The sequence below is a fragment of the Chelonoidis abingdonii genome, chromosome 6 (genome assembly GCF_003597395.2).
Source record: "Chelonoidis abingdonii isolate Lonesome George chromosome 6, CheloAbing_2.0, whole genome shotgun sequence".
Lineage (NCBI taxonomy): Eukaryota > Metazoa > Chordata > Testudines > Testudinidae > Chelonoidis > Chelonoidis abingdonii.
In genome coordinates, this window is record NC_133774.1 from 118314257 (window position 1) to 118338640 (window position 24384).

Below are 24384 nucleotides of genomic sequence, written 5' to 3' on the forward strand. Positions count from 1 at the left end.
ATGGCTAAGAACGACTGCAGAAAGCACAGAAGGAAACGGCCATAGACCACAGGAAACACACAGAATGACCCTGATGGGGGCCTAGGGATGAGAGTAAATATATACAGATGTCTGTGTTATAAATCGGTAACAATCTCATTTTAACTCACCCAGTTCCTAGTTACATTTTTTTCTAACCACAAAGGAAAGGAAAACACCCAAAACTGAAACAAAAAGAAATCCAACAGGACTGGCCCTCCTGAAATTATTTTTCAACTCCTTCAAGTAGCTCTTCAGTAAAAGCTGTGTTTAATAGCAATTATGCAAATCCTACTCTAAATAGTCTGCATGATGTATATAAAATTAAAGAGGACATTATTTAATAGGATTAGTTTTGGAAATGTGTACAGTTTCTATGGGATTGCCATTACAAATCCCTCCCTGGATTCCCCATTTGCTAATGGAAACGGCAGCTCAAATCCTGTACAAAGGACACACGTTTTTTTAAAGGAATGGGGGACTGTGCACTGCAGAGATGCACAGCTGTAAATTAATCCCTCCATTAATAGCCAGACTTTTATGATGCAAAATTTCTTTTTGCAGACCCTTTTCTCCCTCCTTTTTATGATCACAGAGGTAGCTGCAGCGTAAAGACAGCTTAAAAAGAGGTGTAACAAACACTCGCTGTGCTTTAAAACTACTGCAGTAGCAACAATAGTGCATGGCACAAGATAAACCTCTTTTGCTCAGATGTCCATTTGTAATGAATTTCAGTTGCTTCAGGGAATGAGCATTTGGAATTCCACTGTGATTAATTTTTCAGAATGAAAATAAGGAGAATCGAGATAATAGAAAAGAGAACGTGCACAGGGGGGCTGCGACTCAGACACAGCAACCTGGGCCAGATTTAGGGGCAGGCGATCCACCTAGGGTGCTGTAAGGTATTCAAAAGTTTAACAAATAGAAGGGGGAGGCGCCAAACACACTCCTTGCCTGGGGCACAATTTGGTCCAGGGCCAGCTCCGGTAGCAACCATGGCACAGCATTGTCCCAAAGATTCTGTCTCATATAGTGAGGACAGTGAAAGGCAGAACATGGACGGAATGTGCCAGCTAAGCACAGCTATTATTCCAAGAGCTTTCCAAGCAATACATTAATTGTTGGGTGGCAATGATCTCCATTTTCCATATGTAGAAACTGAGGCACAGAAAAGTTTCCCAAGGTTTCCCAAGGAGTCACTAACTGATCTTGGAATGGAACCTAGAAGTTTTGATGCCCGGGCATCAGTTCTAACCTCTAAGGCAAAACTGACTCACATGGCAACATTTAGGTCCAAACTTTCACTGGGCTATAAACCTGAGGTCCCTAACTTGGGATGCGTAGGGCATGATTTACAGAGGTGGCAAGTATCTGTAACTCTTGCCCAAGTCAACTGATGCTCGGCATTTCTAAATGTCAGCACCTAAGTTCACTCACGTTGGGCATCCAAAATCTAAACCTTAACAACCAATCCAAACCAGAAACTAGTGCCTGCAGTAAACACTGCGTGGTACTTGTGTACAGATGTACTCAGAGCAGGAAATATTTCTGGTAAACTAAGAAAAAGGCATTCTTATGCAATAATGCTTCAGTGGGGTATCCATAAAATCTCCTCCTGAAGTGCCTATGTCTCAGAGGTGTGTAACCATGTGTAGAAGCAGAAAAGAGTCAATTGTGTGAATGAGTGATGGAAACTAGTCTGTGAATTGGCACTGTGCTCCTTATAACTCACCCCACAAGTGATCTGCCTTCCTGGCCAAATTATCAAGATCCAGGTGGCATGGAGCTGCTCCACTGTTACCTGAAATTCCGTGCCCAGTGCTATGGGGCAAGAAGCAGGTCAGGTCCCCCAGATCACGTTACTGATGAAAGTTCTAGGCTGCACAAGCACAGTGATGTCAGCCTCATTCCACCATCCTTACTTCTGACAAACATCAACCAGTCCTGACCTACCCTCTCTTTCCTCACCTCCCAGTGGTGTGGGAGGGCTACCTACTGCCATCGCTTCCTTCTCCCTCTGATCACCACTGCCTCCTGCCCTCTACCCTTCACACTTGGGCAAAGTGCAGACCCACCAGAGGAGCAGCAGCACGTGTTAAATCCACATTGACTTTCACCATCCCACTCTGTCGATAGTGAAGCAAACAGGTGCATTTTGTGCTGTGCTCCATGATGCCACTAGGACCGAGAGACTGAGCACTGGCCAATCCCACTTACATCAGAGCTGTGCTCGGCACCTCAGACTTTCAGAGCGATACAACGGGCAGCAGCCTCTTTCCCCTCCCAGATTTTTCTCTTCACCTGATGCAATACACAAACAGGAGTCGGCTGCTGGGAAGAGGAAGCTGGCCGAGAGGTATTATGGATCCCCTTGTTTTGTTTGACTTTCATCCCGGAATGGACTGAAAATGACAGGACTTGGCACTTTCCCACAGAGCTCTGAGAGGTTCACCCTGGACTAGGTAGTGGGGAATCCATCTCCCAGACACCAGCTAACTGCTTTTATTAACAAAGAGGCTTTGGGAATTTAACAACAAAGTAGACAAGGATAACAAGATGATCCCTCTCATTGGACTAACAATTCATAATTCGCAAGCTTTCAGGACAAAATTTTCCTCCAGTCACCTCTTCCAAAGAAGGAGATTATTAGAGCTGAAAGCTGGGGTATTATAGATTTTTTGTTGGTTCAATAAAGCTGTCAACATGTTATCTGCCTCTCCGAAAGCCACAGAATTGACCATAAATATTTTCTGCACATATAGACAAAGTCACTGATATTACCAAAGGGAAATGAAACACTGTGATGGGCTGTCACCCAACCACGGTACAACAAAGCCCGCATACATTTCATTGACAGTTCAAAAATCAAGGAGACCTCGAGAAATCAAAACCACTTCCGGCTGCTCATAAAATGAGGCACAGCTTCCTTTGAAACCTGCCTTCTTCCTGCTGTGCGATGAACTGGAGGAGTTTAGGTTACAGCCTGTAACCACCACCTTTCATACTGATGTGCAATGAGAGGAAAGGAATAGGGACAAGTCTCTGGAACACAAACCCACACATGTTGATCAGAGCTGGGCAGTAGACAATCCAAAGGTCAGCAGAGCTTACTGATATTTGCAATCTCGCTGCATGCTCTCACCTCCCAACAAACCCTTCTAAACTACGCCAGCCTGAGTAATCTTCTAACCACTTGATTTCAGTATCACCCTCCTGTTGCTACTCTTTACCTCAGTCAAGCCAGATCTTTTCTGAACCTCGTGCTGATAAATACAACCTTCCCTTATCCCTTAGGATAATCACACAGCTTTGAGATTTGCAAGAAGTTAGAAATAATAAAAAGAAATTGTTAAATCAAAAACTCGTCTAAAGTGCAGTTCTACCTTGAAAAGTGACTAAGGAAAAATGTAGCATCCACAGTTAGCAGCAGCAGTCGCCGTCATAAAGACTTGGGCGCAGACACAATTTGGATTTTTTTGCTTCCAGAGAATAGTTGCTTGCTTTTCCCTCTCTTCTTCTTTTCATGGGGACAGATGAGGGGGCAAAGGAACCATGGATAACAGTCCACACTGTGATCCTGATTCTCCACTGTCTCGCACTGTGCACAGCCATTTCCACCTTAGCAAAGTGGATGTAAAATGCCACTATCAGTATTCTGATTAGGTAGCTTTTAACGCTCACTTTGTATAGGTGTCAATGGCTACTTAAGGTGCAAGGGAGGGAAAGTTCAGAGAGGCTACTATGGTATTGCTGCCCTTGCTGTTGCCACCCCTAAATAATTAAGTTAAGTGGCTTATGAGGGATGAGTGGCTAGGCGGAAAAGATTTTAAATATTTTTTTTAAAAAAAGCAAGCTAACTTTTCATCTTTTGATGTGCTACTCCTGTGGAATGCCTGACACCTCCTCAGCAGCACTCCAGTGTCTAACATTCTGAATTCAAGAGCCATTACTATTAGGAAAAGAAATGGAGCACTCCAGGCACACAGAGTGAAATACGGTTTGTGGCTCTAGGCTTTGCTTGGACTCACCAACACTAGTAGGGAATATGTCTTCATTGTTGATCTGCACCTCGATCCAGTCCATGAGAAGGTTCATATACTGGGGTGCTGGCAGTGCAGTGGGCTTCTTGTACTTCAAGTCATCCTGCCACCGGTACTCATACTTAGGGCCCCCAGACATCACCGGGCAGGTCCTCTCTGTGCAGAACTCACAGATAGTTCCATAGATCAGGTTGATCCTGTTGAAGAAGTCAACCACGTGAACTGCCACCCAATCACTTAGGTCTTCTCCATTGGGCAGCTGCACAGCTGCTTTCAGGTCGACTCCCGAGTTCAGCGAGGCCTGTGCTCGTTTTTGGAGCTCAAACCTCTGGGTCCCAGGTTCAAATTTGCGTTTGGGACGGAAGGTCTTGTCCTTATTAAAAACTTGCTTGAGGGCTATGGACATGTCTGGTAATTTTCTGCCCTCTAGCAACTGGTGAAGATTTAACGTATATATCCAAAGTGAAGACTTTCCTGTCGCAGGTCCCACTCTCGCCACACAAATTGTTGTCAATGTCTATGCAGTCCACCAGTTCTTCCTCTTGAAAGCCCAGAAGACCTCATGTTCCTAAAGACATGGAAAGGTATGTTAGTATTAAGCCCAGTTCTGGCCTTGTCAATTTGCTACTGTTTTATCATCATGCTCACAACCACGGGAAACATATTTTTAGGGAGCTGAAAAGCAAATTTCCAAAAGAGATCACACAAAATTTTCAAAAGTGACCAGGTATTTTAAGTGCCTCCATTTTTTAGTGCCCATTGTGAGAACCCTTAAAAGGGCCTGATCTTCAGCATGCCCTGAGCACCCGACCACTTTAAAATGTCTCAAGTTGGGCACCCAAATCCCGAGGCCCTCAAAATCACTAGTCACTAGCAAAAGGGGAACAAAACATGTCATTTATAATACATTCCTAGGCTCTTATTGCATCCATAATTTGGGAACATCTCTTTCAGTTGTGCTTAATTTTACAGTGATCAAGTCTCCTTTATTTATAAATGTAACCAAGAGTAATACTGCATCTCAGCTGTGGTGTCTAATTGTTCATAAACAACACACAGTATCAATACAATATCTTAATTATAAATCCACACTCTCCTTTCTGCATCTATAGATTACAAGTATGTTTTTGCAGTATTTGCTGAAGTCTGTATTTTTAATTAGTGAACCTAATCATTGTACATATCCTATAGGATTTAATGGGATGAAATCTATACAACTGTATAGAAAATAATTCTTAAAATGTGTAGAATAAATGGAGAATAACATCCTTTATATTGCTCCTTTGAACCATTCTGTGTAACTCTACAGCAGTCTTAATTTACTATTAAATTCTATAGTGTGGTTTAAAAAAAAATAATCTATGAAAAGATTGTCACTTTCTAGAAAATTCTATAGGACTTCTCCACAAGGGAATGCTACACATATTGGTCCCCAAGAGTTTGTGGTGTGTTTTCTGAATAGGTCTGACAGGACACCATTTATGGTTTTCATAGTTAGTCTGTCTGAGGGAGAAATTATTCCTTCCATAACTGTGTTCTATGTATGTGTGTCCAGGGATTATCATCATAAATAAATGAAGCATATTAACAGCTGATGTGGTGGTTAGTGGCTAGTTTAATGGGAGTTTTTCTTGAGAAACAATTAAGGGCTTTACGAATAAATCTCTAGAGAGGGGGCATTTCATGCAGTGTGTTATTCAAATACAATAAAAGGTTTCAAATATGCATAGAACTACAAAAATCTTGTACCATTAACTTCTAATGAATTCTCTTTAGGGGATTATGCTGCTCCACTGTTTTCCTCTAGACATAGACACACACACACAAAAAATTTTTTGCTAGACCACGCGTGCAAAGCACTAAATCTACATTGTTCTGAAAATTATCTCCCAGGCTTTTGCCAACTGGGTAGGAGGAGAAAAGAAATACCTTCCCCCAACTTTCTATCAACACAAGATACCAACACAGATCTCGACAGACAGTAATGTGGTATGCGAGGCATCCTCTCCATAATAGAACATTTATACCCATAAAGAAAACAAAAATAGTCAGAGATTGGCATCCTGCCAATTTGTCAACAAGAGCAGCTAAGCAACACTGGCATACCCTTGTGCTGCTGCTGGCACATCCTTGCACTGCAGGGGGACAGGGGACAACAAACAGGACAGTTTGAGAGGGTGTTTTAGGGAGGGAGTCCTAATATAATCCTCATGGTTAGGAAGGGCCGCATCGCCAGTGTCAACACTGCTCCTGTCTCCTCCACCTGTATCCAGACAGACAGCCTGACCATGGATGCCTCTACCCAGATCCTGGTGTGCATTTGGGGAGTCTGTGGTCTGCATTTCCCACTCACAAAAAGGCAGGCTGGGGGGGACCATCCAGTGTGAAAGGTGCCTGCTGGTGGAATCTCTCAGGAAGCAAGTGGGAGAGCTACAGGAGGAGGTGGCTAGGCTGAGGAGCATCCGTGCCCACGAGGAATTCCTTGAGAACATTCACATGGAGACATCCAAGGCTGAGGGAGCTATCCAGCTAGAGAGGACTGCTGTTACAGTACTAGGAGAGGAGGATATGTCTCAGTCACAGGGAGGACACTGGCTGCTGGTTACTCCTGGCAGCAGGCAGTGCTCCACCCCTATTCCCAACCCACCCACCATGGTGATGGAAAACTGATATGTTTCCCTGGCAACGAGCAATGAAGAATTATTCCCAAAGGTGGATGAGGAGAAGCCATGTACCCCCAAGGCTGGGAGAATCGCAGCCACCACTCCCACACGTGACTACAGGGCTCTGGGAGTAAGGGTGAGGGAGCTGGGAGCGCAGGTGGTGTTCTGTTCAATCCTGCCAGTCAAGGGTAGAGTCCCAAGCAGAGACAGATGCATCCTGGAGGTGAATGCCTGGCTGCAAAGATGGTGTCGCCAGGAGGGCTTCAGCTTCCTTTACTATAGGATGCTGTTCCAGGAAGGAGTGCTAAACAGAGATGGAGTTCACCTATCGAGGAAGGGGAAAAGCATATTTGGATACTAACCTAGTGAGGGGGGCTCTAAACCAGGTCTGAAGGGGGCAGGTAACCAAAGCCCACAGATAAGTCAAAAACATGGAGATGTGGGAGAAGGGTTGGAATTTGGGAGGAGCATGGGTTGTTATAGCAGGAATAAAGGAAAGAAGACAGAATTAGGGGAGGAAATCAAATCAGTATCTTAGCTGTCTGTATATTAATGCGAGAAGTATAGGGAATAAGCAGGAAGAACTCAAAATGCTAGTAAATAAACAACTATGGCATAGTTGGCGTCACAGACTTGGTGGGATAATACCTATGACTGGAATATTGATATAGAAGGGTACAGCTTGCTCAGGAAGGCTAGGCAGGGAAAAAAGGGAGTAGGTGTTGCCTTATATATTAAAAATGTATATACTTGGACTGAGGTTAAGATGGAAATAGGAGACAGACTTGTTAAAAGTCTCTGGGTAAAGATAAAAAACAATGGTGATGTCATGGTAGGGGTCTACTACAGAGCACCTAACCAGGAAGAAGAGGTGGATGAGGCTTTTTTTAAACAACTAACAAAATCATCCAAAGCACAGGACTTGGTGGTGATGGGGGACTTCAACTACCCAGACATCTGTTGGGAAAATAACACAGCAGGGCACAGATTATCCAACAAGTTCTTGGAATATATTGGAGACAATTTTTTATTTCAGAAGGTGGAGAAAGCTACTAGGGGAGAGGCTGTTCTAGATTTGATTTTGACAAATAGGGAGGAAATGGCTGAGAATTTGAAAGTGGAAGGCAGCTTGGGTGAAAGAGATCATGAAATGATACAGTTCACGATTCTAAGGAATGGTAGGAGGGCGAACAGCAAAACAAAGACAATGGATATCAAGAAGGCAGATTTTAGCAAACTCAGGGAGTTGGTAATAAGATCCCATGGGAAGCAAGTCTAGGGGGAAAAACAATTGAAGACAGTTGGCAGTTTTTCAAAGAGACATTATTAAGGGCACAAGAGTAAACTATCCCACTGCGTAGGAAAGTCAGGAAGTAAGGCAAGAGGCCACCCTGGCTTAATCAGGAGATCTTCAATAATCTAAAAATCAAAAAAGACTCCTACAAATAGTGGAAACCAGGTCAAATTACAAAGGATGAATATAAACAAATAACACAACTATGTAGGGACAAAATTAGAAAGGCCAAGGTACAAAACAAGATCAAACTAGCTAGAGACAAAGAGTAACAAGAAAACATTCTACAAATACATTAGAAGCATGAGGAAGATCAAGGACAGGGTAGGCTCATTAACTCAATGAGGAGGGCAAAATTACAGAAAATGTCGAAATGGCAGAGGTGTTTAATGACGACTTTGTTTCAGTTTTCATCAAGAAGATTAGTGGTGATTCAACATCTAACATAGTGAAGACCAGTGAAAATGAGGTAGGATCAGAGGCTAAAATAAGGAAAGAACAAGTTAAAAATTACTTGGACAAATTAGATGTCTTCTGCTGAAATGCATCCTAGAATATTCAAGAAGCTGACCGAGGAGATATCTGAGCCATTAGTGATTATCTTTGAAAAGTCAGGGAAGACGGGAGAGATTCCAGTAGACTGGAAAAGGGCAAATATAGTGCCCATCTATTAAAAGGGAAACAAGGACAATCCGGGTAATTACAGACCAGTCATCTTAACTTCTGTACCCGGAAAGATAATGGAGCAAATAATTAAGCAATCGATTTGCAAACATCTAGAAGATAATAAGGTGATAAGTAACAATCAGCATGGATTTGTCAAGAACAAATCTTGTCAAACCAACCTGATAGCTTTCTTTGACAGAGTAACAAGCCTTGTGGATAAGAGAGAAGCGACAGACGTGGTATATCATATATCCTAACTTTCGTAAAACTTTTGATACTGTCTCGCATGACCATCTCGTAAACAAACTAGGAAAATGCAACCTAGACGGAGCTACTATAAGGTGGGTATAAAACTGGTTGGAAACCAGTCCCAGAGAGTAGTTATCAATGGTTCACAGTCATGCTGGAAGAGCATAATGAGTGGGGTTCTGTTCAATATCTTCATCAATGATTTAGATAATGGCGTAGAGAGTACACTTATAAAGTTTGCGGACGATACCAAGCTCAATGGAGTTGCAAGCGTTTTGGAGGATAGGATTAAAATTCAAAATGATCTGGACAAACTGGAGAAATATTCTGAAGTAAATAGGATGAAATTCAACAAGGACAAATGCAAAGTGCTCCACTTAGGAAGGAACAATCAGTTGCACACACACAAAATAGGAAATCACTGCATGGGAAAGTGTACTCTGGAGAGGGATCTGGGGGGGTCACAGTGGATCACAAGCTAAATATGAGCCAACAGCATAACGCTATTGCAAAAAAGCAAACATCATTCTGGGATGTATTAGCAGGAGTATTGTAAGCAAGACATGAGAAGTAATTCTTCCACTCTACTCCACACTGATTAGGCCTCAACTGGAGTATTGTGTCCAGTTCTGGGAGCCACATTTCAGGAAAAATATGGACAAATTGCACAAAGTCCAGAGAAGAGCAACAAAAATTATTAAAGGTCTAGAAAACATGAATCATAGGGAAGATTGAAAAAATGGGTTTGTTTAGTCTGAAAAAGAGAAGACAGAGGGGACATGATAACAGGTTTCAAGTACATAAAAGGTTGTTACAAAGAGGAGGAAGACTAGTTGTTGTTCTTAACCTCTGAGGATAGGACAAGCAGAAATGGGCTTAAACTGCAGCAAGGGTGGTTTATGTTGGACATTAGGAAAAACTTCCTGTCAGGGTGGTTAAGCACTGGAATAAATTGCCTAGGAAGATTGTGGAATCTCCATCACTGGAGATTTTTAAGAGCAAGTTAGACAAACACCTGTCAGGAATGGTCTAGATAATACTTAGTCCTGCAGGGGACTGGACTAGAGGACTTCTGGAGGCCCCTTCCAGTCCTAAGTGTCTATGATACATGGATCATGGGTTGACAAACACTTTCCCAGTGGCATCGAAGTCAGTGGAGAGTGATGGATAAAACTATTCAGGTTTCATGCCCAACACGCTTCTTGAAGCGATGTTAAATCAAGACCCAGATAAGCCTCCAGGCAGGATAAGCACAAAGCTATGGAAGTTTAGAAAACAGCTTCCCAACACAGTTTAATGATGCTAAGCCACATCAGCTGCAGCTCACCCATGCTAAGCAGCATTGGGCTGTGTCGGTATTTGGATGGGAGACTCTCAAGGAAGAGTCAAGTGCTGTGGGAAGCTGCATTAACAATTCATTTGATGACATGCTCCCCTCTGAGCCAGCACTGAGCCAGTATCCCAGCACAGAGTTAGGGAGTGATGTGCTACCAGATGTGCGCCAACTTTTGGGTGAAAAGCAAAACCAAGGTTACAACCACTTCAAGGAGCCCATTGTGCTTTCTGCAAGAGTAGGTATGCTAAACCCTGGCGTCCTACCTCATTCCAATTCAGGTTATTATATTACACCCACCTAAACACCCCTGGCATTTCCATTCCGATATTCAGTTTTCCTTTCTGATCTGTGACATACACTGCTAAGCAACTACTCATATTCAGAATGCTTTACAAACCTCAGGCCCGGTCCTGCTCTCACTCACAGCAATAGGAGTTTGGCCACTGACTTCAATAAGAGCAGGATGAGGCTCCTGATCTATTTAAAATACAGGCTGAAAAAATCAGGCTGGGACACGAGCTGAGACGATTCTCAATGGGCTTATATTTCTATGAGAGAGATCAGAGGAATTTTTCTGACGACATCTTTGTATTCCATGTAGTAAAACATGTGCACAAGTAGCAAAATCAGTGAATTTACATTGGTATAAAACTGGTGTAGCAGAGTGGAGAAAAAGGTCCAAATTATTCAGCATTGACAGAAACAAAATTCATCTGTATCTGTCATTTCTGATCTTCGGTAGTCTTCTGTATATCAAGAGCTACAGTTAAATTCTGCCCTTGGAAATGCACTTCTGATTCCTACTAAGCCAAACTACACTCCAACTTACACAACTCCCACTAAACTCAATGGGCCAAACTCTGCCCTCAGATACACGCATGCTGCTGGAGGAAGTTGTATATGAATAGCTAAAGGCAGAATTTAAACATGCGAGAGATGCCTGCACATATCCAAAGCGCAGAATTTAGTGCTCAGTATTATATGATATAAACCCAGGTGGTTCTTCATTCATCTCCCTGCCCCTTGATTCAATATTAAAAAGTATAACTATTCTCTGCCTTTGCAAGGCCAGACTCTGCATGTCAGATTCATGGTTCATATTCAGCGAAAGGTGATTCTGATCTCTTCTAAATGTGACTGAAGCAAGGAATGTGCAAAAGGCAGAAAAGGCCATTTTCAGTAAAAAAAGACTCATTTTCTCTCTTTTTTCCTCCCTCACGTTGAAGTGCATGGGAAAGGGCATCATCTGACTTCCATGGGATCCTGTGGTGAACCAACCCATCTGAGATAATTCTGTGAGCCCTGCCTGCTGTGGGTTTCTGCCAGCTTATTAAACAGCCTCTTGACCCAAACAGCAGCACAGAAAGGAGAGCGTTTTCCTCTTGTGAAACAGCCAGCTTTCCCAGTTTTGTTACATTCCCTGCTCCCTCATTAAAGCAACCAACTCCATTTGGTTTCCAGAATTTAACTTTTTTAAATTGAGTGCTCATGAAAGGCAAAACCTTAACAGCCCAGGAGAATGAAGCTTTCACATCGTTTACAGGCAAGGCAGAAGCAGCGTAAGCCATCCCACACTGCTTGCCAGGTTGCCTCAGCTCCAGCCTGTAGGGATGGTCCCATGGATGAGTGGATAGTTTAGGCTAGGATTTTCAAAGGAGTCTACAGAGTGAGGCACCCAACTTGCAATGGAATTCGATGGGATTTATGGAGACGTGCAACACTTTTAGGTTTAATTTGAAAATTCCAGCCAAAGTCTCTAGGCTCAGTCCAGGCCTAAAACCCCCCAGCGTCACTGCTCAGACTGCCATCAAAGGCTGCTAGTGGGGGTGGGGGTTAGGAGTGAGGTACAACATGAAATTGGAGTGAGACCACCAAGCCATTTCACACAGACTACCCAACAGCCATTAAATGGCAACATATTTCAGCCACTACTGAACTACACTGGTACCTAGTGATGGCAGGTTCAACATACCCTCTACAGTGCTGAGAATACAAACAAAATAAAAACTTGTTGGTGCTTCAGAATCCAACACTATAAACAAAAGGGAAACCCCTTAGTCTAATTTCAGGCAGCCTGAAGCACAAAAAGTAACATTAAAAAAAAATTTGAAGTCCTATCCCCAGCTGGTATAAATCAGTCTGGCTCTGTTTACTGTCAATAGCGCAAGGCCAGTTTCCATCTGCTGAGGAGGAGTTCTCAGTTTTAATAGTCTGAAGTATTATTAGTAACAGATTACTTAACCCATTTTGAGCCTGGCTTTCCTCTCGCTTATACCATTGTAACTGCATTGATGTCACTGTTACTCCCAATTTACACTAGCGTCAGCAGCAGCAGAACCGGGTCTATTATTTTTAAGAGCAATGTCCTTTGAAAGAGATGCATCTCAGTTACCATCAGCTACCCAAGGGGTAGATTTGGATCTGAGGAATAATTCAGTTCAGTGAACTCCCCTTACATGTTGACAAGCGTTATCGGTGATGACACTAACTGTGTTAGTGTTTGATAAGCAGATGTTGAGATCTCACGAAGAGGTGGGATCCCTATTGGCTTCACCAGTGGCACCATGGAAACAGAGGCTGCTCTCACTGCATCTACCACTCAAATACGGGATTTGGACAAACCTTGAAGCAGCTTTTAGTGAGAATATCAGACGGATAAAGGTCACAAAGGAGTATAAAACACTTCTTAACCACCCAGTCACCACAAAGAAATCCATGTACAAACATATTGTTGAGTGACTAAGGCCAAAAATATATCATGCCATTTGTGTAAACACTGTTAATTAAAATTGCACAATTCGACTGAGTTGTAATTGCAGTCAATAAAAAGAGGATACCATTGTGATTATGAATACACATAGTGTTTATACACATACCTTTCCTACAATGATGTCACAACACACTACAATCATTCATTAAGCCTCATCATGCCCCTGTGAGGCAGTGCAGTATTATCCCCATTTGACTGAGGAAGGAATTAGAGCAGGGCAAAGTGACTTGTCTAGCCTCTGTCACACAGTGAGCCTCCGCTGGCACCCGAGTTGGCAATATACTCGGAAATTTCTCATCGCCAGCCCTAACGCTCTCTTCTGCTGTTCCAAACGCCAGTCTCTATCTTGAGTACTCTATTGCCTGATTCAAAGCCCAAGGAAGTCAACAGAAATACGTGTTGACCTTAAGGGGCTTTGGATCAAGTCCTTTATACACCTTTCAAGTTCAGCCTCCTGCCTCCCCATCTGTTCAAGGAGCTACATTTATCCTTGGCGTAATTCCAGGATGTAATGGAGTTAAACCAGGAAAGAATTTGGCCGACGAGTGAGTGTGTAAGTCCACATTTATAGCATCACCAGTTTCCTATTTGCAAACCATAAGGTTTCAGAAGCTAAAATGCATTCTCTGTTTGAAACATCTAAATGCAGCAAACCTACCAAATAAGAAAAACAAAGCGCTGTCCTGAATAAACTTTTCCTGGTTATACAACGGGGCGGGCGGGGGAGAGGGTCTCAGTAGCTAAAGACTAAAACTTATCATGTCATTTATTTATATACTTTTAAATAAAATTGTGCAATTTGAATTACACTCAAAAAACGACACACGTATCTATATCAGTGTAACTACATCACAGGGAACGAGACTCAACACAGGGAAAATTCCTGACTCATCTACAGTGTAGATCAAACAACAGAGATTCATTCAGCAGACATGGTTGTGTCTGTATTAAACTGTGTAGGTAACAAGAATCACAAAGGAAATCCTAATCCATTGGCAAAAGGGTCCTAAAATGGGCACACAAATATGTGTGGAGCTCAATCATGCACGCAGGTTCTGACCAGCAACATCCCCTCTCTTCCTCCCCACCCACATCAGAGACACACCCCTTCCACCCAGATTATTTGAGCTCCTGACAACAATAATAAAAGGTACGTCATTGCCATTGCCAGACTAGGCATACATACAAATGCACGGACCGTACCTCTGGCCCCTCTCCATGTCTTGTGGGGAGAGGGTTTGGGAGCAGGCAGATTCAAAAGTTTTTTATTTTATGCTCCTCCACCCCTTTGTCCATAATTTGTGTGACTACTTGGCAGCCAGTATATGCCTATATATAAAATATAAACACTGGAAGATTAATCCCTCCAGTGAAAGGAAGCTGTCTGCGGTTTCAGGGCCAGATTCTGCAGGCATTTCCCATAGTGTAAATCCCACTGAAGCCAGCGGAGTTCAGATTTGGTTCAAAGTTATTTTCATTAAGGGATTACAGGGTTTTTTTTCACTCTGCATTTTTCCCTTCCTTCATAGCTGTTGGAAGACTAACTTTAAATCCTTACATGACAACAAAAAAATCAACACTTCATCAAAGTGCTGACTGGAAATAAGCTTTTCCAAATGTTTAGAAGCGTTTGCCATGTAAACCAAAATCTGATTAGCAAGCAATAATGTGCATTCAATTCAATTTGTGCAGGGAAAAAAATGGGAAAATTGACTTTACTGACTTACCCCATTACTTGCACATTGTAGGATCATGCCCAGTGTAAGAGACCACAAGAACCCCCCCACAAAAATATTTGATAATCTATTGATCTGTGGAGAATTAAATTAGTTCATATAAAATGACACAAGATTTGAGTCTGATCTTATTTACACCAGTATAAAATCAGGAGACCAGTGATGTAAGATCAGAAATAGGGCCACAATATGTAGAACAAAATATTGAGGAACGTACAAGGAACTCCAGTATTTTATCTACTATTCCCCCAATCTTGCAAATACCCACATGAGTAACTTTACTTATGTGAGTTATCCCATTGACTAAAGTTACTCAAAGGTGTTTGTAAAATCAGGTCCTCAGTCCTGTAGCCTACCAGATCCACTACTAACCCACGCACAATGGGAGCAGCAGGGTTTCAAAAATGACATGCAAAACCCTGATACAAAAGCCTAATTAACCTACACTCCCTGTTGATTACTGAAGAAACAAGGGGGAAAACATTACATAAATTCAAGGCAAATAATGACCAAATACAAATATACAGTATTAAGAAATTGGATGTGACTGGAGTATAGCTAGAAAACATCAGGTAAGCAAGATACGGCCCAACAAAGAGACAATAAATCCATTTATTCTGACTGTAAACTCTCTAGGGTAGAAGGGGCCATCTTTTTGTTTTGCCTTTGTACAGCACCTAGCACAACAGAGCTGAGGAAGCATTGTTCTAAGTCCCTGCTGTAGCAGGGAGTTTGCTGCTGTAGTCATCATGAACAGGTTGGATTATGAACAGGAGGCTGCCAGGCAATTCTCCAACACCACATTCTACAGGCCACTATGCTCCTATCCTACTGAGCAGAACCGAAAGAAACTACACCATCTGTTGAACAACACTTTGGTACAGCACAGGAAAAAAATCTGCACAGACACACCCTTAGAGCCCCAATCAGAGGTATTCTGTCTGCTACTCAAGATCCATAAACCTGGAAATCCTGGATGCCCCATCAGCTCAGGCACTGGCACTTTTACAGCAGGATTATCTGGCTATTTGGACTCTCCTCAGACCATACGCCACCAGCACTCCTAGCTATCTTCGAGACACCACCGACCTCCTGAGGAAACTATAATGCATTGGTGATCTTCCTGAAAACACCATCCTGGCCACCATGGATGTAGAAGCTCTTTACACCAATATTCCACATGAGAATTAACTACAAACTGTTAGGAACAGTAACCCTGATGAGGCCATGGCACACCTGGTGGCTGAGCTTTGTAACTTTGTCCTCACCCACAATCATTTCAGATTTAGGGACAATATATACCTTCAAGTCAGTGGCACTACTATGGGTACCTGCATGGCCCCACACTATGCCAACATTTTTATGGCTGACTTAGAACAATGCTTCCTCAGCTTTTGTCCCCTACCGTTCCTTCTCTACTTGCGCCATATTCATGACGTCTTCATCATATGGACCCACGAGAAGGAGACCCTTGAAGAATTCCACCTAGATTTCAACTATTTCCACCCCACCACCAACCTCAGCCTGGACCAGTCCACAAAAAGGATCCACTTCTTGGACACTACAGTGCAAATAGGGATGTCACATAACCACCACCCCATACTGGAAACCTGCTGACCACTGTAGTTACCTGCATGCCTCCAACTTCCATCCAGGACACATCACACGATCCATTGTCTACAGCCAAGCCCTAAGATACAACCGCATTTACTCAGACAGAGACAAACACCTACAAGATCTTTATCAAGCATTCTTAAAACTACAATACACACCTGGGGAAGTGAGGAAACAGATTGACAGAGCGAGACGGGTACCCAGAAATCACTTACTATGGGACAGGCCCAACGAGGAAAATAACAGAACACCACTGGCCATCACGTACAGCCCCCACCTAAAACCTCTCCAGCACATCATCAGCGATCTACAACCTATCCTGGAAAATGATCCCTCACTCTCACAGACCTTGGGAGACAGGCCAGTCCTCGCTTACAGACAACCCCCCAACCTGAAGCAAATACTCACCAGCAACTACACACCACACCACAGAAACACTAAGCCAGGAACCAATCCCTGTAACAAAACCCATGCCTACTCTGCCCCATATACTCTAGCGACACTATTAGAGGACCCTCCCACTTCAGACAAACCATCAAGGGCTCATTCACCTGCACATCTACTAATGTGATATATTCCATCATGTGCCAGCAATGCCCCTCTGCTATGTACATTGGCAAACCGGACAGTCTCTACGTAAAAGAATAAATGGACACAAATCAGACATCAGGAATGGTAACGTACAAAAGCCAGTAGGAGAACACTTCAATCTCCCTGGGCATTCTATAATAGATTTAAATGTAGCCATCCTTCAACAAAAACACTTCAAAAATAGACTTCAAAGAGAAACTGCAGAGCTACAATCCATTTGCAAACTTAACACCATTAATTTGGGCTTGAACAGGGACTGGGGGTGGCTGGCTCACTACAAAAGCAATTTTCCCTCTCTTGGTGTTGACATCTCCTCCTCAATTACTGGGAGTGGACCACAGCCACCCTGACAGAATTGGCCTTGCCATCACTGGTTCTCCACTTGTAAGGTAACTCCCTTCTCTTCATGTGCCAGTATATTTATGCCTGTATCTGTAATTTTCACTCCATGCATCTGAAGAAGTGGTTTTTTACCCACGAAAGCTTATGCCCAAATAAATCTGTTAGTCTTTAAAGTGTCACCAGATTCCTCATTGTTTTTTTGGATACAGACTAACATGGCTACCCCAATACTAAATTCTCACACACTCTCACAAAATATAATTACGATACAGTGACCATGATTAAGATGTCAACAGTTACCACACAGCTGTACCACAAGACCTGCAGTATTTTCCTGTATTTGGAATCTGGATTATCATTATTATTTAATATTTATATTATAGTAGCACTCAGAGACCCTCATTCAGGATCAGGGCCCTAATATACAACACACCCCACAGAATTAAATAATGCTGACATCTACCGTGGAGGAGGCCATATAAATAGATGGGTTAAATTAAAGTTTAGTCCTTGCCTCTATGTGATTTCACAGCCTAATGCCCCCATGCTGCAAAGATTCATACATATGGTTAAATGAATGCATATGAGTAGCACCATTTGAGTTTATTGGGATTACTTGCATAGCTGTGTAGTGACGATTAACAAATGCTGAATTTTTAATAACACCCACAACAGATCACATCATGAAGCCTATAATTTCTCACTGTCCTTTTAAGCATTGCAATTTTGCTATCTATTGTGTCCTGTCCACTTCTCTCTCCATACTCTCTTTGGGCATTTAATGGTCTCAATTGTAATTAATCCAGTAGCAGCTGCAGTTATTAGAACATGCCCTCACAGTAGAGGAACAGTATATGCTTTCAGTTACCAAGCCCTTGTGACCCGGCACCTCCTTCCACTGCTAATAAAATATGGCTATTATGGTGGCGTGTGCATGGTTTGGGAAGCTGTTCTTATGAATATTGCTTTTATAAGTCGTTAATGTTTTTATACTCGATTTGATGCTTGGGCTTGGTGACTGCGGTATGAGTGGAAATGGAACTGACTTGTCGTCCCAGAATTCTACCAACTATCTCTACAGATGTAGTTCTCACTACAATAATTTTTGATTCTCAAGTGTTTTGCATTACATAGAATTTGGAATTTGCAGTAACTATTTAAAAGATAACATGAAGGGCTGTTATATTCCTGCCTTTCACCCTTTAAACAATGGGAGGGCAGGGCAGGTGAAAGGAGAGAAAGGAAATTCACAAACAGCTTTGAAATTAACAGGTAATAGAATAATTATATACCTGGTTTTCCACTAACTGCCCCTGCTCCAATGGCCAGCATGGAAGGGGTTGGTGCCACAGTCTGCCTGCCCCATTATAATGAATGTTGTAACATTTAACACTTGTATAGTGTTTTTCATTAATAGGGGAGCAAGTATCTTTAACCCCATGTCACAGATGGGAAGATTAAAGAACAGATTTCCCTAAAATCACTGAGAGTCAGCAGCAGAGATAACAGAACCCAGGTCTCCTGACTCCCAGCTTGCAGCCTTATGTGCTCAGTGACAGATGCCCTTCCACTTAGAGGTGTATAGCACCTGTCAGAATTTGACAAGCCCAGTCTGGGAGTGCAGGACCAAGAATGTGGTTTCTACTTACAGAGGTGGGAGACGCGTTCTGCCTGTTCCTATTAAGCACCTATGCAGGGCTTGCCAAATCTAGTGCGAAATTTCTAGTTCCTTACAAGATTAATAAGTGTGAAAGAAAATGAACAATTACCTATAACTATCAGCAATAACGCAAGCTAAGTCAAAAACCTTGTAAGTTTCCTCTGCTTATGGATTAAAAATGTTAATTAACCTGGTGACTGAAGTTTCCACATATGTGCATCAGAGATTATAATACTTAACTCTCTTAGTAAAACAGTGCAAAATCCACAGATGAAAGGCGCAATGTAAGTGCAGAAGATAATTACTGTTATTCCAAACTTTCTGTTGCTTACGTATTACTATTCAGTGAAACACAGTGTGGACCACTGCAGGACTCGATGTGGTGACTTTAATTGTAATCTACATCTCCTAATGGATGCCACACTGTCAGTACTGGCAGAAATCTTGTTTCCAAGGGTTTGGACAGAAATACTCAAAATGATACGTGGCAGCAACGTCCTGAGCTGCAGTAATCCGCAGTATCACAAAGAATGTCAGACTCACACCAAAGAGAACCTACTGCAAGATGCATTCGTTTGAGAATTCCAAGGGAGAATTTATCTTTCTAAGTACTGAATGGAATAGCTGTCTTGTATTTAAGGCCCTAGACTAGAACCCAGGAGATCTGGATTCAGATTCTGGATTTTCCAAAGACGCCTTTTATGTCACAATCTCTCTGTGCCTCTTCCCCACCTGTAAAAACCAGGTAATGTTACTTCCTATATCTATCCTATTTACATTATAAACTCTTCCCAGAATGGACTGTATCTTACTATGTTTATGTACAGTGCCTAACACAATGGGCCCGTGATCTTAGTTGGAGCTTCTTAATGTTGCTAAATACAACACAGTAATATACTTGATCCCTAGAGTGGGCAGCTATGCTAATACTGTACTTCATGGCTAGCTGCTTGCTTACAGCTCTTACAGGGACAGCCCCTAGTCAGTGGTGAGGTCAAAGGGACTGACTGGTCATGTGCCCCGTACTTTCAACAATCAGTGAAATGAAGCTGCCACAGTGTCTGTGGAAAGGACTCACTTCAGAACCTGCTCTTCCTACGCACAGCTAAGCATTCCAACCCTAGTGCTGAAGAGATTTTCCTCCAAAAACCTCTCTGATCACCCCCCTGTAATTTCATCATGTTCAACCTTATCATTTGGTTGAAATGACCTAGTATTACGCAGCAGGAAAACAGCAAATAACCTAAATATATACCCCCTTAAATAAGGATAGAAACATAGCACCTGAACTTTGTTAGTCACTTACATTCTAAAAGCCTAAAATCAATACACCAAGTCTTGCTGGGTCCATCTGCAGGACCACCTGTTAACACAGAGCTTTCAAGAGCATTTGCTGTACCTGAAATCTGATCAGAGAAACTACAGATCCCTGTCCCAGCACATGCGTCCACACACCAATAAAACCTACAACCTCTCCCTCCCAATGCAACGTCTACAAATGTCTTCCATTTCCTGTACTTACGTTCCCACCCAGTCATACTGAACACAATCACCACAGGAAAGAAGGTGGAAACCCTTGTCAACCCCCTCCCATTCACAATCTCACATGGCCTCATCTTCCCTCCCATTTGGTCACATTACTGTTGTACCTACAGAGAATGATCACTTGTAGAAGTCACACCGAAAAAGTAATAAATATGTTCAGCTGTCTTTTAGTGCAATTTAGCAGCTGGAAAGCAGGAAGATGAGCCAGCACCATTTAACCAGCCAGCTCTCCAGATCATGGTTCTGGGACCTCTGCACTAGAAAATACACTGTGGGAAATAACTCTGCATTGACATTCTTCCCCCTCCAAGCTCAAGGGGAAGTCCATAATTCTATTTGATATTTGGATTGAATAATTAAGGTTGCTTAACAAGCTTTCAAAGGCTCTTCTCTAGTTCTGCACGTTGTTTAATCACTATACTACTTAACACAGCAGGGGTAAGTAAAGAGGTGCCTTGACCCACAAGCACCAGCATCAATCTGAGAACAGTTTCATGTATCTCTGTAAACCAGTTTGCACAGGTGGCTCCAAACCTTTCTAGCCACTTAAAACAGAGGATTTGCCACACTAGAGCCAAAGGGGCAGATGCTTACCTGGGATAAACTAGCACAGCTCCACTGACTTCAAGCTGAGGATCTGCCCCAGCAATGCCCAGTACCTGATGATTCAGAAGGAAGGGAATAAAAAATCCATTACGTACATGACTGAAAAACTGATCCGGAAGGAAGGTTAGCCGGGTTCTTTCCTGTCCTTGTGGTAAACAGCTTATGTCTTGAAGCATAATATCTGATTACCTTTTGTGGTCTTTGTGGTCTGAGCAGCCAGCCGCCAGGGTAAGTGCAGATAATAAATGCTTAGGAGGGTGCTATTTCACTGAAGCCAGTTTGAACAGCTCCCTCTTAACGGAGGAGATGAATTTAGTCCTTGCTAAAAAGCAGTTGCTTGTTTTAATTTAAAACCTTAACTGTGAATCTGACACAATTTAAGAGTAGGAGTTTTAATGATGGCTAAACCCTCGCCCCACAGAACTAGTTTGTGCTGCAAATTTCCCACACCATAATTTCACTAGCTCCCACACAATCCCTGACTAAGAAAAGAAACTCATGGCTTCCTATTTAAGCTCATGTGTATGTGCACATGCAAGTGCTGTATAACTCTACAGGTGGTTTTCTATTTGTTCCTGGATTAATATCTTCCTCCAGAGTAACAGTGACAGACAGGCACAAATGATGATCCGGAAAATGGGAATTCAGTAGCTCTGACAACAGTACAGCTTGAAAGTGCATACCGCCCAGTGGAAACAAAGGAGTAACTTCAATTCCAGTAGCTAGGGTTGCCAACCCTCCAGGAGTAGCCTGGAGTCTCCAGGACTTAAAGATTGCTTTTTAATTGAACATTATGTCATGTGATGATACCTTCGGGAATATGTCTAACTAAAATTGGCAACCCTGCCAGTAGCATCCACATGGGTCCTGATACAGCAAAGTGCTTAAGCACATGTGTAACTAAGAACATGAGTAGTCTGACTTGACATTTGGTAGCCAATGGAACTCCTCATGTGCTTAGAGTAGGGCTATCACGCGATTTTAAAAAATTAATTGTGATTAATCGCGCTGTTAAACAACAATAGAAAACCATTTATTTTATTCCCTCAGACAAACACCTACAAGATCTTTATCAAGCATTCTTAAAACTACAATGCCCACCCGGGGAAGTGAGGAAACACATGACAGAGCGAGACGGGTACCCAGAAATCACCTACTACAGGACAGGCCCAAGGAGGAAAATAACAGAACACCACTGGCCATCACATACAGCCCCCACCTAAAACCTCTCCAGCACATCATCAGCAATCTACAACCTATCCTGGAAAATGATCCCCCACTCTCATAGACCTTGGGAGGCAGGCCAGTCCTCGCTTTCAGACAACCCAGCAACCTGAAGAGAATACTCACCAGCAACTACACACCACAGAAACACGAACCTAGAAACCAATCCCTGTAGCAAACCTCGTTGCCTACTCTGTCCCCATATCTACTCTAGTGTCACCATCAGAAGACCCAACCACTTCAGACGCACCATCAAGGGCTCATTCACCTGCACATCTATTAATGTCATATATGCCATCATGTGCCTGCAATGCCCCTCTGCCATGTACCTTGGCCAAACCGGACAGTCCATATGTAAAAGAATAAATGGACACAAATCGGACATCAGGAATATTTTAAATATTTTTGGATGCTTATTACATTTTCAAATATATTAATTTCAATTACAACACAATGCAAAGTGTACAGTGCTCACTTTATATTTATTTTTATTACAAATATTTGCACTGTAAAAAACAAAAAATTCTTCAATTCACTGCATACAAGTACTGTAGTGTAATCTCTTTATCATAAAGTTGAACTTACAAATGTAGAATTATGTAAAACAAATCTGCATTTAAAAATAAAACAATGTAAAACTTTAGAGCCTACAAGTCTACTCAGTACTACTTCTTGGTCAGCCAATCACTTGGGCAAACAAGATTGGTTACAATTTGCAGGAGATAATGCTACCTGCTTCTTGTTTACAACATCACCTGAAAGTGAGAACAAGCGTTCACATGGCACTGTTGTAGCTGGCATTGCAAGATATTTACATGCCAAATGCGCTAAAGATTCATATGTCCCTTCATGCTTCAACTACCAATCCAGAGGACATGCTTTCAAGCTGATGATGGATTCTGCTTGATAACAATCCAAAGCAGTGAAGACGGACGCATGTTCATTTTCATTGTCTGAGTCAGATGTCACCAGCAGAAAGTTGATTTTCTTTTTTGGTGGTTTGGGTTCTGTAGTTTCCGCATCAGAGTGTTGCTCTTTTAAGACTTCTAAAAGCATGCTCCACACCTCGTCCATCTCAGATTTTGGAAAGCACTTCAGATTCTTAAATCTTGGGTCCAATGCTGCAGCTATTTTTACATCTCGCATCAGTAACTTCTTTGCATTTTATCAAATCTGCTGTGAAAGTGTTCTTAAAATGAACATGTGCTGGGTCATCATCTGAGACTGCTATAACATGAAATATATGCAGAATAAAAGTAAAACAGGGCAGGAGACATACTGTACTAGTTGGGGGAAGAACTAACAAATTTATTTAACACTTTTTTTTTAAACGAGCATTATCAGCATGGAAGCATGTTCTCTGGAATGATGGCCAAAGCATGAAGGGGCACACGAATGTTTAGCATACCTGACATATAAATACCTTGCAATGCCGGCTACAAAAGTGCCATGGCCATGCGAATACCTGTTCTTAGTTTCAGGTGATATTGTAAATAAGAAGCAGGCAGCATTATCTCCCGTCAATGTAAACAAACTTGTTTGTCTTAGCAATTGGCAGAATAAAAAGTAGGACTGAGTGGACTTGTAGGTGCTAAAATTGTACACTTTTTTTTTTAATGCAGTTATGTAACCAAAAATATCTGCATTTGTAAGTTACACTTTCACGATAAAAAGAGATTACACTTCAGTAAGGTGAATTGAAAAATACTATTTCTTTTATCATTTTTTACAGTGCAAATATTTGTAATAAAAACAATAATATAAAGTGAGCACTGTGCACTTTGTATTCTGTGTTGTAACTGAAATCAATATTGAAAAGATAGGAAAACATCCAAAAATATTTAATACATTTCAATGGGTATTCTATTACTATAGTGTGATTAATCGCAATTCATTTTTTTAATCACGATTAATTTTTTTTTGAGTTAATCGCATGAGTTGACTGCAATTAATTGACAGTCCTAGTTTAAAATTTAAAAAAGTACTTTGTTAGCTCAAAGCCCTAGGGCTTTTCCATTATGAATCCTATT

General features: G+C 42.1%; 1 protein-coding gene across 3 annotated transcripts in view; it reads right to left on the reverse strand.

Annotated features, from left to right (window-relative positions):
- The window catches only part of MOB3B (MOB kinase activator 3B), a 138045-nt gene that overhangs the window by 74887 nt on the left and 38774 nt on the right, over positions 1-24384 (reverse strand). For all 3 annotated transcript variants that reach the window (XM_032783908.2, XM_032783907.2, XM_032783909.1), the window contains one exon: positions 4047-4626. In XM_032783908.2, the coding sequence (XP_032639799.1) occupies positions 4047-4464 (418 nt within the window). In that variant the 5' untranslated portion in view covers positions 4465-4626. The remainder of the gene's footprint in view (positions 1-4046; positions 4627-24384) is intronic.